Source organism: Myotis yumanensis, unplaced genomic scaffold (assembly GCF_028538775.1).
Source record: "Myotis yumanensis isolate MYYU_CA2020_CCGP unplaced genomic scaffold, mMyoYum1.0.hap1 SCAF_8, whole genome shotgun sequence".
Classification (NCBI taxonomy): domain Eukaryota; kingdom Metazoa; phylum Chordata; class Mammalia; order Chiroptera; family Vespertilionidae; genus Myotis; species Myotis yumanensis.
The window spans coordinates 9,049,373-9,064,931 of NW_027223759.1; the positions used below are offsets into that span (position 1 = coordinate 9,049,373).

Here is a 15,559-nt window from a genome sequence, read left to right on the forward strand (position 1 = left end):
GGGTAGGATTGTGTTTTATATATCCTTCTTACCCCCAGCTCTTCCTCCCAGTGCTGAACAGAACTACTAGTAAGTAGTCACCAATGCCTGCAATCCATTGTAACTCAATTGTCTTGGTGTGTGAAGAGCTGATAGAGCAGGAGCATGGGATTTTGCTGGGGTTTGAATGGCTTATTAGAATGTAAAAAAATAAATAAAAACAAGAATCTTATTTTTTGTTGTTGTTATTTCTTTTTCCCCTGCAGCAAGCCCTAGAGCACAATTCATTTCTTTCTGATGAGAGGAAAATTGAGCAAGGAAATGTAGAGCAAGCCTTTAAACATGTTGATCAAATCATTGAAGGTAAGTGGTCTTGGCCAGAAAAGTGAAGCTTCTAAAGATAAAGACTACATCAGCCATTGGTTTGAGAAATACTGAAATTCTAAGGCAGAGCTTCTCAACCCTAATGTGATACTTAAACTGCAATTTAAAATGCACAAATAAGTCCCGGCCAGTGTTGCTCAGTGGTTGAGCGCCGACCTATGAACCAGGAGGTTATGGTTCAATTCTCAGTCAGAGCACGTGCCCCGGTTGCAGGCTCAATCCCCAATATGGGGTGTACAGGAGGCAGCCCTTCAATGATTCTCTCATCATTGATGTTTCTATCTCTCTCTCCCCCTGCCTTCCTTTCTGAAATCAATAAAAATATATTTAAAATAAATAAAATGCACAAATCATCTTACAGTCTGATGAAGTTTTACATATGCAGCAATCTGTGTAAATACTACCCACAGTGAGATATAGAGCCTTTCCAGCGCCCCAGAAAGCTTCCTTGTGCCCCGCCCCCTCCAGGTCAGCAACCTTCTGAAAGGTCTTTTTCTAACTGTGGTCACTGTAGGTGAGTTTAACTGTTTTGCACTTCATATAAACGGAAACTAGAGTGTAACTTTTTCTGTGTTTACCTCTTTTCATCAACATTATGTGTGGGAGGTTCACTGTGTTGGTGCATAGATCAGTAGTTCTTTTTCATTGTTCGGGAGCATTCTATTGTATAGATATTCCACAATTTATGTTTCTGTTCTACTGTTCATGGACAGTTCAGTTGGTTTCAACTTGGGACTATTATGAATAATGTTTCTAAATACACTATTGTGGTCCAAAAGGAGATGCCATAACAAGTGTAACCAAAAGTAACCTCACAGGGTGATCTGATCATAAATTCCTCACATGGTGAGTAGTTACAGTCCAGGCATATAACTTCCTTAGGAAAAAGTGTTATCTTTGCCTTAAGCAAGCCCTATTCTTTATTTCTGTGCATCTAGAACAGCGGTTCTCAATCTGTGGGTCACGACCCTTTTGAGAGTCGAACGACCCTTTCACACTGACCAGGGCTCAGCTGCTAATCTAGCCTAAGACCATCGGAAAACAAATATATAATTACATATTGTTTTTGTGATTAATCACTATGCTTTAATTATGTTCAATTTGTAACAATGAAATTGGGTGTCATCACAACATGAGGAACTGTATTAAAGGGTCGGGGCATTAGGAAGGTTGAGAACCACTGATCTAGATAAACACAAACTACGGCAACACCATGCTAAGCATATCACATGTATTATATTATTTAATAATGACAAAAACCCTGAGAAATGAGTATTCTAAAACCTATTTTAAGCTCCTACCTATTTTCTGCTTACGATTTAATATTCTCTGAGAAGGAACATATATTGGTAGCTCCATTTTACAGATAAAGAAACTGAGGCTTAGAAAAGTTAGGTAATTGATTGAGACCTCACATTCAGTTTATAATAGAGACAGGACTGGAGCCCAAGACTAGATGACCCACAGGTCCTTGCTCTTAATCACAGTAATAAATTTTCTTTTCATTTTTATACTCACCCTAAGAGCAATGGAGTCACAAGATGCTAGCCCTTTGTCATTTAGGATTTTGGCCATTATGGGAGTCCAAATTTTAGCACAAATGGAAAATTTGAAATACGAAAGGAATTTGGAATTTGGGTGGAAATGACTAAGAATTACAGAGTATGCCAACATAGAGAAAGGGTGCAATTAGAATGTGGATCCTAGAGTCAGATTGCCTGGGCTTGCATCTCACCTCTGTTATTTACCGGCTTTGTGGCCTTGGGCAACTTACTCAAATTTTTCGTATCTCAGTTTTCTCATAATACCTGCTTCACAGGATTGGTATGATGATTAAAGGAATTCATTATCTGTAATTTGCTATGCCTGAGAACAATACCTAGCATATGTGAAAATGATGTTGTTGTTTGAATTTAGATGAAAGTCAGTATATGGTATGCTAAAAACAAAGGTTTTGGGGGAGGGCTTTTTGGGAGGACTCACATTCTATTGTCCCAAGAAATAATTTCCAAAAATTCTTTGACTCCTGGAATAGCAATTCACTTATTTTAACTACACAGGAATCTTTTGGCTGGTTTTAAAGTAAATTTTAGCTAGAGCCAACTGCCTCTCTTGGCACAGCCTACAACAAGGATGTTTTAACCAAGCCAACCATCTCAGATAAACCAGTAAGAACAGGCCGTAAAACTGGTGGGAACAGGTCTGCCACTTTATTTATTTATGTACTAGAGGCCCCATGCATGAAATTCTTGCACGGGGCTCTGAGGTCCGGGGCAGCAGCCGGGCTTCATCCGGAAGGATGTCCAGTCTAATTAGCATATTACACTTTTCTTATTATAGATTTACTTATTTATTTATTTATTTTAAAATATATTTTTATTTATTTCAGAGAGGAAGGGAGAGGGAGAGATAGAAACATCAATGATGAGAGAGACTCATTGATCAGCTGCCTCCTGCACACCCCCCTACTGGGGATCAAGCCCGCAACCCAGGCATGTGCCTTTGATTGGAATCAAACATGGGACCCTTCAGTCCACAGGCCGACGCTCTATCCACTGAGCCAAACCAGCTAGAATCAGTTCTACCACTTTAAACCTTTGTGTCCTTTGCCAAGCTGCTTATCCTCAGTGTGACTCAATTATTCTAATGTTACCTAATTGAGGTGGGTATTATTACCCACACTTTACAGGTAAAGAACTGAGGCTTTAATAACATGGCCAAACTCACTGAGCAAAGAGATGACAGAGACTGAATATGTGGCCAGGTTGGGCTGTGCACTCAAGTCCAACACATCATGGATCTCACCACCCACTAGACAGATGAGGAAACCGAGCCCAAGAGAAGGGGACTGAATTACCCCTGGTCACCCAGCTGGCTGGGCACAGTGAAGATAAATGAGGAAAAGTGGTTTAACCAAATGTATAAAGTCCAGTTCTCCATAAGCTGAAGCGACCTGCCCTTTACAAACCAACCCCACTGAGAGCCTCCAGGGAGGGACTTTCAGGCAAACACTGTCCTGTGTTCATGCTTCACAGGTGAGATCCACGTGGAAGGACAGGAGCATTTTTACATGGAAACGCAAACTATCCTGGCTATCCCAAAAGAAGAAGATAAAGAAATGGTGTTACACCTTGGAACGCAGTTTCCCACCGAGGTGCAGGTAACAGGATATCTTTGGAAATTGAGACTCCAGATGATTGTGGCGTGAGGCCCATACAACCAGGCATTCCTCTTTGGAGGCCTTTTGATTGTTCCCACTCCCCGTCTCAGACTCCCTGCACACTTGACGCTAGCTAACGTCCATATGGAGGAGGTGGGCAGATATTTCCCTAAATGGGCAGACCTTTTAAGAGATCAGAAACGTTTGCTCCCTTCCAAACTATAGGGCAAAGTTCCCCTTTCCCTAATAACAATTGATGGTGTAAAATGTATATGTGTATTTACATTTTCCTCGTGGTTGATGGGTGCTGGTTCTCTCTCTCTAAACGTTCTTGCGTCTTTGTGGTGCAGATGTACATTGATCGCATTTCCAAGACATTTCAGCCCAGCCCAGTGGCATGTGAATTCCAGTCCTGCTCTGGCGGCTGAGTTATACAGCATGGCCACCCGCACATGCAAGCAAAGAAAATCCCCTGACCTTCCCTTCTTCTGAAATGCAGAGTTGTAGGTCCCAGCACAGTGCTAGGCACAGGGGAATACTTAAATAATGACACGGGGAGGAGCAATTACAAGCATCCCTGAAAGGAAAAGCTGGGGGCTTCCTGGTAGAGACCACAGTGAGTTGGTATCTTGGGGTCTTAAAGGGATGGGTAGGCTCAATGGGAGGAGGAAGCTACCAAATGCCATTCGAGGCAAAGTGAAAGGGCAGGGGATTGAAGCTGGGCTGGGGTGTGCCGCAGCGTCCAGAGGTGCACATGTGGAACTGGGAAGAAGAGTGTGGAGATGTGTGCTTTGCCCCTAAGCAGCTATGTGACCTCCCACAAGTCACTGGGCATCAATATCTTTTTGTGTAAATTGAGGAAGGTGACAAAGATGACCTCTGAGGTCTCTTTTTGTAGACAGTATGTGTCTCTGGGCTCTGAATGTATAACATGTATGTCCTACGTTCACTATTAATGTTATTATTTTTTATATTTTTTAATTCATTTCAGAGAGGAAGTGAAAGGGAGAGAGATAGAAATATCGATGAGAATTATTGATTGGCTGCCTCCTGCACAGCCCCCATTATCGATCGAGCCTGCAATCCGGGCATGTGTCCTTGACCGGAATTGAACCTGAGACCCTTCAGTCCACAGGCCAATACTCTATCCACTGAGCCACACCAGCTAGGGCGGTCACCATTCATATCTACCTGGGATACAGTGAGTCGGCTCCATAACAGCAGGCATTTCCCAGGGCACTAGTACTCACAGCTCACCACCCAGAACCTGGGGCAGTATCAAGAGCAGGCTCAGCAAGGACTTGGACGGACATTTCTCCAAAGGAAGTCTATGAATGACTAATAAACACTTGAAAAGCTGTTCAGCATCATTAGTAGGAAATTCAATTCAAAACCCACAGCGATACCACATCACATCCCCTAGAACAGCTATACTCAAAAGTGTTAGCGAGGCTGCAGGAAATTAGAACCTTCATCCATTGCTGGTGGCCATGAGAAATGGCACTTTGGAAAACAGCTTGGCGGTCTCTCAGGATGTTAAAAATAGGGTGACCACATAGCCCAGCAGTTCCACGATTAGGTATCTACCCAAGAGAAATGAAAACACATGTCCACACAAAAACTTATACATGAATGTTCATAGCAGCATTTTCACAGTAGCCAAAAGTAGAAACAATGCCGTAGCCTGTCAACTAATAAAGAGATAAAATATGTGATATATCAATACAATAGAAGATTATTCAGCCATAAAAAAAGGATGGAGTTGCCCTGGCTAGGTCGCTCAGTAGGTTGGAGCATCGTTCCATTTACTGAAAAGGTTGCCGGTTTGATTCCGGTTTTGGCATGTATGGGAGGCAACTGATGGATGTTTCTCTCTCTCGTCAATGTTTCTCTCTCTCTTTCTCTCCCTTCCTCTTTCTCTAAAATCAATAAAAGCATATTGGGTGAAAATTTTTTTAAAAAAGAATGGAGTACTGGTACATGCTACAACATGGATGAACCTTGGAAACATAATGTTAAGTGAAAGAAGCCAGTCACAAAAGGCCACCCTTGTGTTATTCCACGTATAAGAAATGTTCTAAACAGGCAAATCTGTAGAGACAGAAGGCAGATTAGTAGTTGCCTAGTGGCGGGGCACTCGAGGGAGTTGAGGTTAGGGGGAGCTCAGAAGTGGCTGCTTAATAGATACAAGGTTTCTTTGGGGATACTTAAAATACTCTAAAATTGGATTGTGGTGGTGGTTTCACAGTTCTGTAAATACTGTACTTGTTGAATTACTGATTGTCTTTTCCTATGCAGAGGGGAAGTGTATGGATGAGGAAATGTCCTATTAAATTGCACTTTGTGACGTCAGGGGTTTATCTCTTTCAGGAATTTGTGGCTGCAGCACTTAACATCCCAAAGAATAGAGTCGCCTGCCACATGAAAAGAACCGGAGGAGCATTTGGGGGGAAAATAAGCAAGCCCGCCCAGCTGGGAGCTGTCAGTGCTGTGGCCGCCAACAAGTAAGAGTCGCAGTGCCAGCTATGAATGTCAGAACTCCTAGCGGGACAGGTGCCACCCACGTCCTTCCAGCCCTGCACCCACTCCAGGGTTCATTCCATTGGTCACAGGCTGTCACTTACAAGGAGGTGTGGTTAGCATGAGGGTGAAGGGACACTACTCTACCCACTCTCCAGCCGTCAGGGTCACCATAGGCAAGGGGCCTCAGTGTCCTCCCAGTAAAGTGAAGAAAGTAGTATCTACCTGGTTCACAAGATAGTTGTGTGGAATAAATGCAATCACTATAGATGTTGACTGGTTGCCCAGACATAACTATATATTACTTCTTCATGAACTCCATTGACTTTCAATCTTTAAATGTTTGTTTTAAATTGTTAAAATAGCCCTAGCTGGTTTGGTTCAGTGAATAGAGCATGGGCCTGCAGACCAAAGAGTCCTGGGTTCAATTCTGATCAAGAGCACGTACCTCGGTTGCAGGCTCTTCCCTGGCCCCAGACCCTGGTCCTGGCACGTGCAGGAGGCAACTAGTCGATGTGTTTCTCTCACATTGATATTTCTCTCTGTCTTTCCTTCTCTTATCCACTCTCTCTAAAAAAAATCAATGGAAAATATCTTCAGGTGAGGATTTTAAAAATATAAATATAATGTAATGTAATGTAATATAATATAATATAATATAATATAATATAATATAATACAATATAATATAATATAATATATTGTTAAAATAAATCAAGCTAAGGTGGCTGAATGGAGGGCAGGTCAAAGCCCCAACCTTACAAGGGACACATTTTGTGATGAAACACAGCAGGGTTGGCTGGTGCCTGGGAATGTTCTCTTAGCCCAAGATCATCCAGATGGGATAACCAGACACATTAGGAGTGGGAATAGCCACGACTTTTTGCGAACCTCTTACATATCAGAGTTCAATAAGTATGTTCAGGACAAACGTAACTTACCCCAGGCTATCATTGCGAAGAGAAACACTGAACATCACAGTTCACTGGCACTTTCAAAGCATAGCAAAGCCTGTCCTGTGAGCAGAGGTGCAGGCACGGGGAGCATCCCCTCTGAAGCCAGCGGGGTCCTCCACGGGCACCTGATGACGGGGAGTCTGCATGAAAGGGGGGCAGAACTCAACGGAGTATTGATTGGTTCTCAATCCTTTCAGCCTCAGCATTCCCCTTTAGCAAGTGTTTTAATGCCCCTTTTAATATCCAAAGTGAATATCATCATAATATAACCTACTAATTCACACAATTGCAAAATCCTCATACAATGCCTTAATGTCATATAAAAAAAGAAATAAAAGGAAAGTAACAGAAGTAAATAATGTATTATTTCAACATCAAAATTCTCAGACATGACTAAATCAGGATAACATTAATAGGGTTTTTATTTTTGTGTTTGTTACGTTTTAATGTCCCCACAAACTTCCAAAATGTTGTTTAAGGTATGTTACAACCCCCATGGAAAACCACTAAGTTAGGTTATGTCCAGTCCCCTTTCACCAGCTCCATGTCTCTACACCTTTATGAAGCACCCAGCATATTAACAGAGTCATTTCCTATAGGACTGGCCGCCCAATCCGATTTGTTCTAGAACGTGGTGATGACATGCTGATAACTGCTGGCCGCCACCCACTCCTCGGAAAATACAAAGTAAGTGAGAGAAAAATTTTAGGAGACTGCTGAAAATATTGTCCAGGGACAACCAATCAATCGTAAAACAAGTACTAAATCCATGCTGACTGCAAGGGGTATTTGGATGCTACCCAAAACCAATCAGAACTTTCTGTTGGGATCCCATGGTTGCCCTGGGCACCAACCTCAGGGTTCCTCTGATGACTGTCACATGCAATCATGTTCATAAGCTGGGTATGGACTGACACATGCGGTCGGATGTGTTTGTGTACAGCAGGATCTGGTTGTAAAGAACTGCTGAGAAAATGGTTTTGTCCTATCACTTTGCAGATTGGATTCATGAACAACGGTGTGATCAAAGCTGCCGACGTTCAATATTATATCAATGGTGGATGCACCCCTGATGACTCTGAGTTGGTAAATAAGGACTGACTATGCCCTCCCAGTATGTTACCCGTTGAGTTGTGTGTGCTACACTTTATTTGCATGGATGTTTGTCATACAAATTAGACAAAATTCTGTGAAGGGTTTGTGTTAGAGATAGAATTTGATAACCAATTTTGAATGTTTGATAGATGTGAAGTTCAGTTTTGTTTTCATTCAGGTGATAGAGTTCGTTGTGCTGAAATCTGAAAATGCATATCATATTCCTAACTACCGGTGCCGGGGTAGGGCTTGCAAAACAAACTTGCCATCCAACACTTCCTTTCGCGGATTTGGCTTTCCCGAGGCTTCAGTGGTAGTTGAAGCTTACATAACTGCTGTGGCATCTCAATGTAACTTACTCCCTGAAGAGGTAGGTAATCAGTCAGAATCCCCTTACAAAACTCTGCCATCAATGGTTCAAATATATATTGAGCACCTACATACAGCATTACATTAGCTTGTAAGATTCAATCAAAGTATATAGTTTATGTATCAGTAAGCTTTTCCTGTGCAACAAGTTAATCAAAACTTAGTGGATTAAGCCCTAGTTGCTTTGGCTCAGTGGAGAGAGTGTCCACCTGTGGACTGAAGGGTCCCAGGTCCGATTCCGGCCAAGGACACATGCCTGGGTTGCAGTCTCGATCCCCAGTGGGGGGCATGCAAGAAACAGCTAATCAATGATTCTCTCTCATCATTGATGTTTCTATCTCTCGCTTCCTCTCTGAAATCAATAAACATATATATCTTTTTTAAAACTTAGTGGATTAAGACAACAAATAGTATTTCTTCTGATTCTGTGGGTCAGCTGCTAGGTAGCTCTAATGGTCTGGCTCAGTTTAACTGGAGTTTTATGGTCCAAGATAGATTCACTTCCTCATCTTGTGGTCATTGACTGATGAGTCTAAATATCGCAGCTGGGAAGGCTCGTCTCTGCTCCACAGGGTCTCTCATCCTCCAGGAGGTTAGCCCAGATTAGTTCTCATCATGGTTCATAGATTTTCCAGGAGAAGTAAGAACATGATGCAAGCACTTTTCAAGTCTCTGCCTGCATTACATATGTGTTGTCCCGCTGTCCAAAGCGGCCAATCCCAGTCAGTGTGAAACCACCCAACAGCATGACTAGGGAGATTGGCATCATTACAGCCATTTGTGCAAACATCCTACCATATTTCAGATTTTGAGGAGCGAATTTGAGAACAGTTAAGAATAAAGAAACATTGTGTAGAAGTAAAAGAATTTTGAGTCAGGAGAAATTTGTCTCACCACTAACGAAACTTGTCATAGGACTCATAATACACCTGCTATTTCTCAGGGTTATTGTAAAGTTGTTGAGATCATATACTTAGTCTGCAGCCTGGAAGATATGATGTGTTCAACAGTAGTTTCTATTGTTATTATTATTATTGTTATTATCATTATGTTTATATGTTTACATTTGTGTTTACATATTTATATCCATTTAAATAGTTGTTTCTTTTTTAGAAAGACTTTCTTCATGTCAGGTATATAACAAAAACACATGTTTCACAAATGGAATAGCATGTATGCTTGAAATGCTTTTTTCTTGTCTTTCAGGTTAAAGAAATAAACATGTACAAGGGAATTAGCAAAACAGCCTTTAAACAGAGATTTAATCCAGAGCCCTTGCGAAGATGCTGGAAAGAGTGTCTGGAGAAATCTTCATTTTATGCTAGGAAAAAGGATGCTGAGGAATTTAACAAAAATAATTATTGGAAGAAAAGGGGGCTTGCTGTGGTCCCCATGAAATATACCATTGCCATGCCTCAGGCCTACTACAATCAGGTGAGGTTGGGAGAAATGAGTCTTGAGGTATAGGGTCAAACTTCAAGTCCATGTAAGAATTGGAGGGATCAGACTCTGATTTGGAAATTATTTCCCGGAGTCCACTAGTCACTAGTGTTAATAAAAGGGTTCTTCCCTTTCTCTAGGAAGCGTGCTTGGTATTTCTTTGCTCTTCTGTAACATTTGGTTCCCTGAATCGGGAAGCTATTGTGTTTTGGCTTTGTTTAGCCTATGGTGAGTGGATGGGGTTTGAGGCCCAGGGGCACAGGACAGGCCTCCAGAAGGCGCCCGCTGCTGATTTTAGCAGAATTGAACCTGGGGGATCTCCAGGCGCTCCCGGACCTCAGCCCAGGACCCGGCCGGCATCTGGAGAAAGTGGATGGACACCTCTGAGCCTGTCAACAGAATCTGTAAGGTAGGGGTCCCAGTCCGTCAGGCCTACTCCAAGTTAGTAGAAGGGGGAGCTTGATCACCTCCCCAGAAGTCATAGGACTTCGTCAGGTAATCAGGAATCAGGACTCCGGAGGTGAGTGCATTCAGATTCTATTAAGGAATTATGGGTTCACTCTTCTGTTTCTTTGCTTGTGTGGGACTAGCCAATTTGCTACCGAGAAGGGGGGGCTGGACGCAGCCTTAACTCCTCCGGTAGGCTCTCACCGAGACGTCAATCGAGAATTCTGGTCTGGGGCGTGGGTGCCAGGAGAGTGCCCCCATGCCAATCTGGGGAGTTGGTCATTATCTGCTCAACTGCAGTCTGGGCTAGTCTATTGAGAGAGTGTGAGTATGGATGTTTGTCTTGGTATAATTATCTGTGATTAACTGGTCTGTGTGAAAGCAAAAGCTACTCTGATTTTCTGTTTGCTCATCTGGTTAAAACATTTGATTTGCTGAGGGCTGAAATCGTGATGGTCTGCAAAGGTCTCGGGCAGCACTGTTGAGTTGGTTTTCTCGGAGACATTTGCTCTCTGTCACGAGAGGAATCAACCCACTTAGTGAGGATTTCTGTCTATGTTTGTGTATTAGGTACTTGTCCTGTATCTGAAGGTATGGTTTCTAGATGGTATTCGCCATCTCTGGGACTTCCGGGAGGGAAGTCAAAACTCAGAGTGGCAAAGGGTTCGAGACTGGCCTGACTTTTAAAAAAAGGTAGAAGAGAAGCGTTCCTAGACAGTTTTCTACTGCCTCTGTTCAGGGACTTGTTCTGTATCTCTGCATAATTGAAACTGATTTGGTGGTATTTTGTGGTATAAATGTAGTACGCGCCGGTGTAAAAGTGTTTTTATCTTTGTTTCTGTTTTGTTTTGTTTTCTTTAAAAAAAAACAACCTTCTAAAACTCTCTTGAGTTTCTGTGGTGATTCAAAATTTTAATTGTGAATGTTATCTGTCTTTATTGTTTAAATATGTGTCTTTGTTGTTTAAAATTGTTTAGCTGCCGTAACCGGTTTGGCTCAGTGAATAGAGTGTTGGCCTGCGGACTGAAAGGTCCCAGGTTCGATTCTGGTCAAGGGCATGTACCTTGGTTGCGGGCACATCCCCAGTAGGAGGTGTGCAGGAGGCAGCTGATTGATGTTTCTCTCTCATTGATGTTTCTAACTCTCTATCTCTCTCCCTTCCTCTCTGTAAAAAAAAAATCAATAAAATATATTTTTTTAAATAAATAAATAAAATTGTTTAGCTAGTGAAATTTCTGTTTGTGTCTCTTAAAAAATATATGAATGTATTGCTAATCTGAGGTATGTTAATTATTTACATGTCACCTAAAAATTAAGGCTAAGAGTTTTAACTAACTGGAAAGTATGGCTTTGGTGTAATGGAGGAAGGTTAAGAGAAATGTTGAAAGAAAGTTGAATAGATGACAGGCCAGAATAGGGAAACTGAGCAGAAATTCTGTCTTCCCTAAATCCTTAAATCCTGCCTTCCCTAAACCAAGGACACTTGGGAGGAAATGATTTGCCTTTGCCTCTCTAAACAGAGGTTAAATAGTTTACGTCAATCTGATTAGTGTCATTTGCTGTCCACACCCAAGGACAAATGAAGTTAGACCTAAATGACTCAGTAGATCAGATGGACTTAATTGACATCTTCAGAACATTTCACCCCAAAGCCACGGAATATACGTTCTTCTCAAGTGCACATGGGACATTTTCAAAAATAGACCACATATTGGGTCACAAGCAAGGTCTCCCCAAATTCAAGAAGATTGAAATCATACCAAGCATCTTCTCAGACCACAATGGCATAATATTAGAAATAAACTACAATAAAAACAACCCAAAATACTCAAACACTTGGAAGCTGAATAGCATGTTATTAAATATTGATTGGGTTACCAATGAGATCAAAGAAGAAATTAAAAACATCCTGGAAACTAATGACAATGAAAACACAACAATCCAAAACCTATGAGACACAATGAAAGCAGTCCTGAGAGAGAAGTTTATAGCTCTACAGGCCTACCTCAAAAAACAAGAAAAAATGGTAGTAAATCATCTAACTCTACATCTGAAAGAATTAGAAAGAAAGCAACAAGAAAAACCCAGAGTGAGCAGAAGGAAGGAGATAATAAAGATTAGAGCAGAAATAAATGACATAGAGACCAAAAAAACAATACAGAAAATCAATGAAACCAAGAGCTGGTTCTTTGAAAGGATAAACAAGATTGATGAACCTCTTGCCAGGATCACCAAGAAGCAAAGAGAGAGGACCCAAATCAACAAAATCAGAAATGATAGAGGCAAAATAACAACAGACCCCACAGAAATACAAATGATTGTTAAAAAAATACTATGAACAACTCTACTCCAACAAACTAGACAACCTGGAGGAAATGGACATATTCCTAGAAAAATAAAACATTCCAAAACTTAATCAGGAAGAATCTAAAAATATCAATAGGCCAATAACTATGGAAGAAATTGAAGCAGTCATCAAAAAGCTTCCAGCAAAAAAAAGCCCAGGGCCAGACGGCTTCACAGGGGAGTTTTACCAAACATTCAAGGAAGACCTAAAACCTATCCTCCTCAGACTATTCCAAAAAATTCAAGAGGAAGGAATACTTCCAAGCTCATTCTATGAAGCCAGCATCACCCTAATACCAAAACCAGGTAAAGACAACACAATGAAAGAGAATTACAGGCCAATATCCCTCATGAACATAGATGCCTAAATCCTCAACAAAATCTTAGCAAATCGGATCCAGCAGTACATCAGAAAGATCATACACCATGACCAAGTAGGATTTATCCCAGGGATGCAAGGATGGTACAATATCCACAAATCAATAAACGTGATACATCACATAAACAAATTGAAAGAAAAAAACCACATAGTCATATCAATTGATGCAGAAAAAGCATTTGACAAAATCCAACGCCCATTCTTGATAAAAACTCTCAGCAAGGTGGGAATATAAGGATCATACCTCAACATAATAAAAGCCATATATGACAAACCCACAGCCAACATCATACTCAATGGACAAAAACTAACACCATTTCCCCTAAGAACAGGAACATGACAGGGATGCCCACTCTCACCACTCCTGTTCGACATAGTACTGGAAGTATTAGCCATTGCAATTAGACAAGAAGAAGAAATAAAAGGCATCCAAATTGGAAAAGAAGAAGGAAAACTGTCCTTATTTGCAGATGACATGATATTGTACATAAAAAAAACCCTAACGGCTCCATCAAAAAATTATTAGACTTAATAAGTGAATTTGTCCATGTAGCAGGATACAAAATTAACGCCAAGAAATCTATGGCATTTCTATACACCTAGTGAACTTACAGAAAGAGAGACTAAAAAAGCAATGCCATTTACCATCAAACCAAAAAAATTAAGATACTTAGGAATAAACTTAACTAAAGAGGTAAAAGACCTCTACTCAGAAAACTACAGGACATTGAAAAAAGAGATAGAGGAAGACATAAACAGATGGAAGAACATACCATGTTCTTGGATTGGTAGAATCAACATCATTAAAATGTCCATACTACCCAAAGCAATCTATAAATTCAACACACTTCCCATTAAAATACCAATGGCATATTTCACAGACCTAGAATGAACTCTCCAAAAATTCATCTGGAATAAAAAAAAGACCCCAAATAGCTGCAGCAATTCTGAGAAAGAACAACGTAGGTGGCATCTCAATACCAGATATCAAGCTGTTTTACAAAGCCAATGTTCTCAAAACTGCCTGGTACTGGCAGAAGAACAGACATATAGATCAATGGAATAGAATAGAGAGCCCAGAAATCGACCCGAACCAATATGCTCAATTAATATTTGACAAAGGAGACAAGAACATACAATGGAGTCAAGATAATCTCTTCAATAAATGGTGTTGGGAAAATTGGACAGATACATGCAAAAAAATGAAACTAGACCACCAACTTACACCATACACAAAAATAAACTCAAAATGGATAAAGGACTTAAAAGGATGATGGGAAACCATAAAAATACTAGAAGCATCCAAAGGCAACAAAATTCCAGACATATGCCGAAGCAATTTCTTCACCGATACAGCTCCTAGGGCATTGGAAACTAAAGAGAAAATAAACAAATGGGACTACATAAAAATAAAAAGCTTCTGCACAGCAAAAGAAACCATCAACAAAACAACAAGAAAGCCCACTGCATGGGAAAACATATTTGCCAATGTTATCACCAATAAGGGTTTAATCTCCAACATTTATAAGGAACTCATACAACTTAACAAAAGGAAGATAAACAATCCAATCAAAAAATGGGCAAAGGACCTACATAGACACTTTTCAAAAGAGGACATTCAGAAAGCCAAGAGACATATGAAAACATGCTCAAAGTCACTAATCATCTGAGAAATGCAAATCAAAACAACAATGAGGTACCATCTAACACCTGTCAGAATGGCTATCATCAACAAATCAACAAACGACAAGTGCTGGAGAGGATGTGGAGAAAAAGGAACACTCATGCACTGCTGGTGGGAATGCAGACTGGTGCAACCACTGTGAAGAACAGTATGGAGTTTCCTCAAAAAACTAAAAATGGAACTCCCATTTGACCCCGTGATCCCACTTCTAGGAATATATCCCAAGAAAACAGAAACACCAATCAGAAAGGATATATGCACCCCTATGTTCATAGCAGCACAATTCACCATAGCTAAGATCTGGAAACAGCCTAAGTGCCCATCAGCAGATGAATGGATTAGAAAACTGTGGCACATCTACACGATGGAATACTATGCTGCTGTAAAAAAGAAGGAATTCTTACCATTTGCAACAGCATGGATGGAATTGGAGAGCATTATGCTGAGTGAAATAAGCCAGTCAATGAAGGAAAAATACCACATGAACTCACTCATTTATAGATAATAAAGACCATTATAAACTTATGAACAAAAATAGATACAGAGGCAGAGCAGACTCGAACACACTATCAAACTACAGTGGGAAGGCCGAGGAGGGTTGGGGGACAGGCGGGGGCGCAGGTAAGAGATCAACCGAAGGACTTGTATGCATGCATATAAGCATAACCAATGGACATAAGACACTGGGGGGTAGGGGAGGCCAGGGGATTGTTAAGGGCGGGTAAAAAGGAGACATATATAATACTCTTTGTAATACTTTAAGCAATAAAACAATTTAAAAAAATAGAAATAATGGAACA

At 40.8% G+C, this 15,559-nt stretch overlaps 1 protein-coding gene across 1 annotated transcript in view; it reads left to right on the forward strand.

Annotated features, from left to right (window-relative positions):
• Positions 1-15,559, forward strand: part of LOC139015500 (aldehyde oxidase 4-like) — a 76,456-nt gene that overhangs the window by 45,734 nt on the left and 15,163 nt on the right. Inside the window, exons 20-26 of the mRNA XM_070423274.1 lie at positions 246-342; positions 3,399-3,523; positions 5,894-6,027; positions 7,599-7,686; positions 7,999-8,085; positions 8,273-8,464; positions 9,670-9,897. Coding sequence (XP_070279375.1) covers positions 246-342; positions 3,399-3,523; positions 5,894-6,027; positions 7,599-7,686; positions 7,999-8,085; positions 8,273-8,464; positions 9,670-9,897 — 951 coding nt within the window. The remainder of the gene's footprint in view (positions 1-245; positions 343-3,398; positions 3,524-5,893; positions 6,028-7,598; positions 7,687-7,998; positions 8,086-8,272; positions 8,465-9,669; positions 9,898-15,559) is intronic.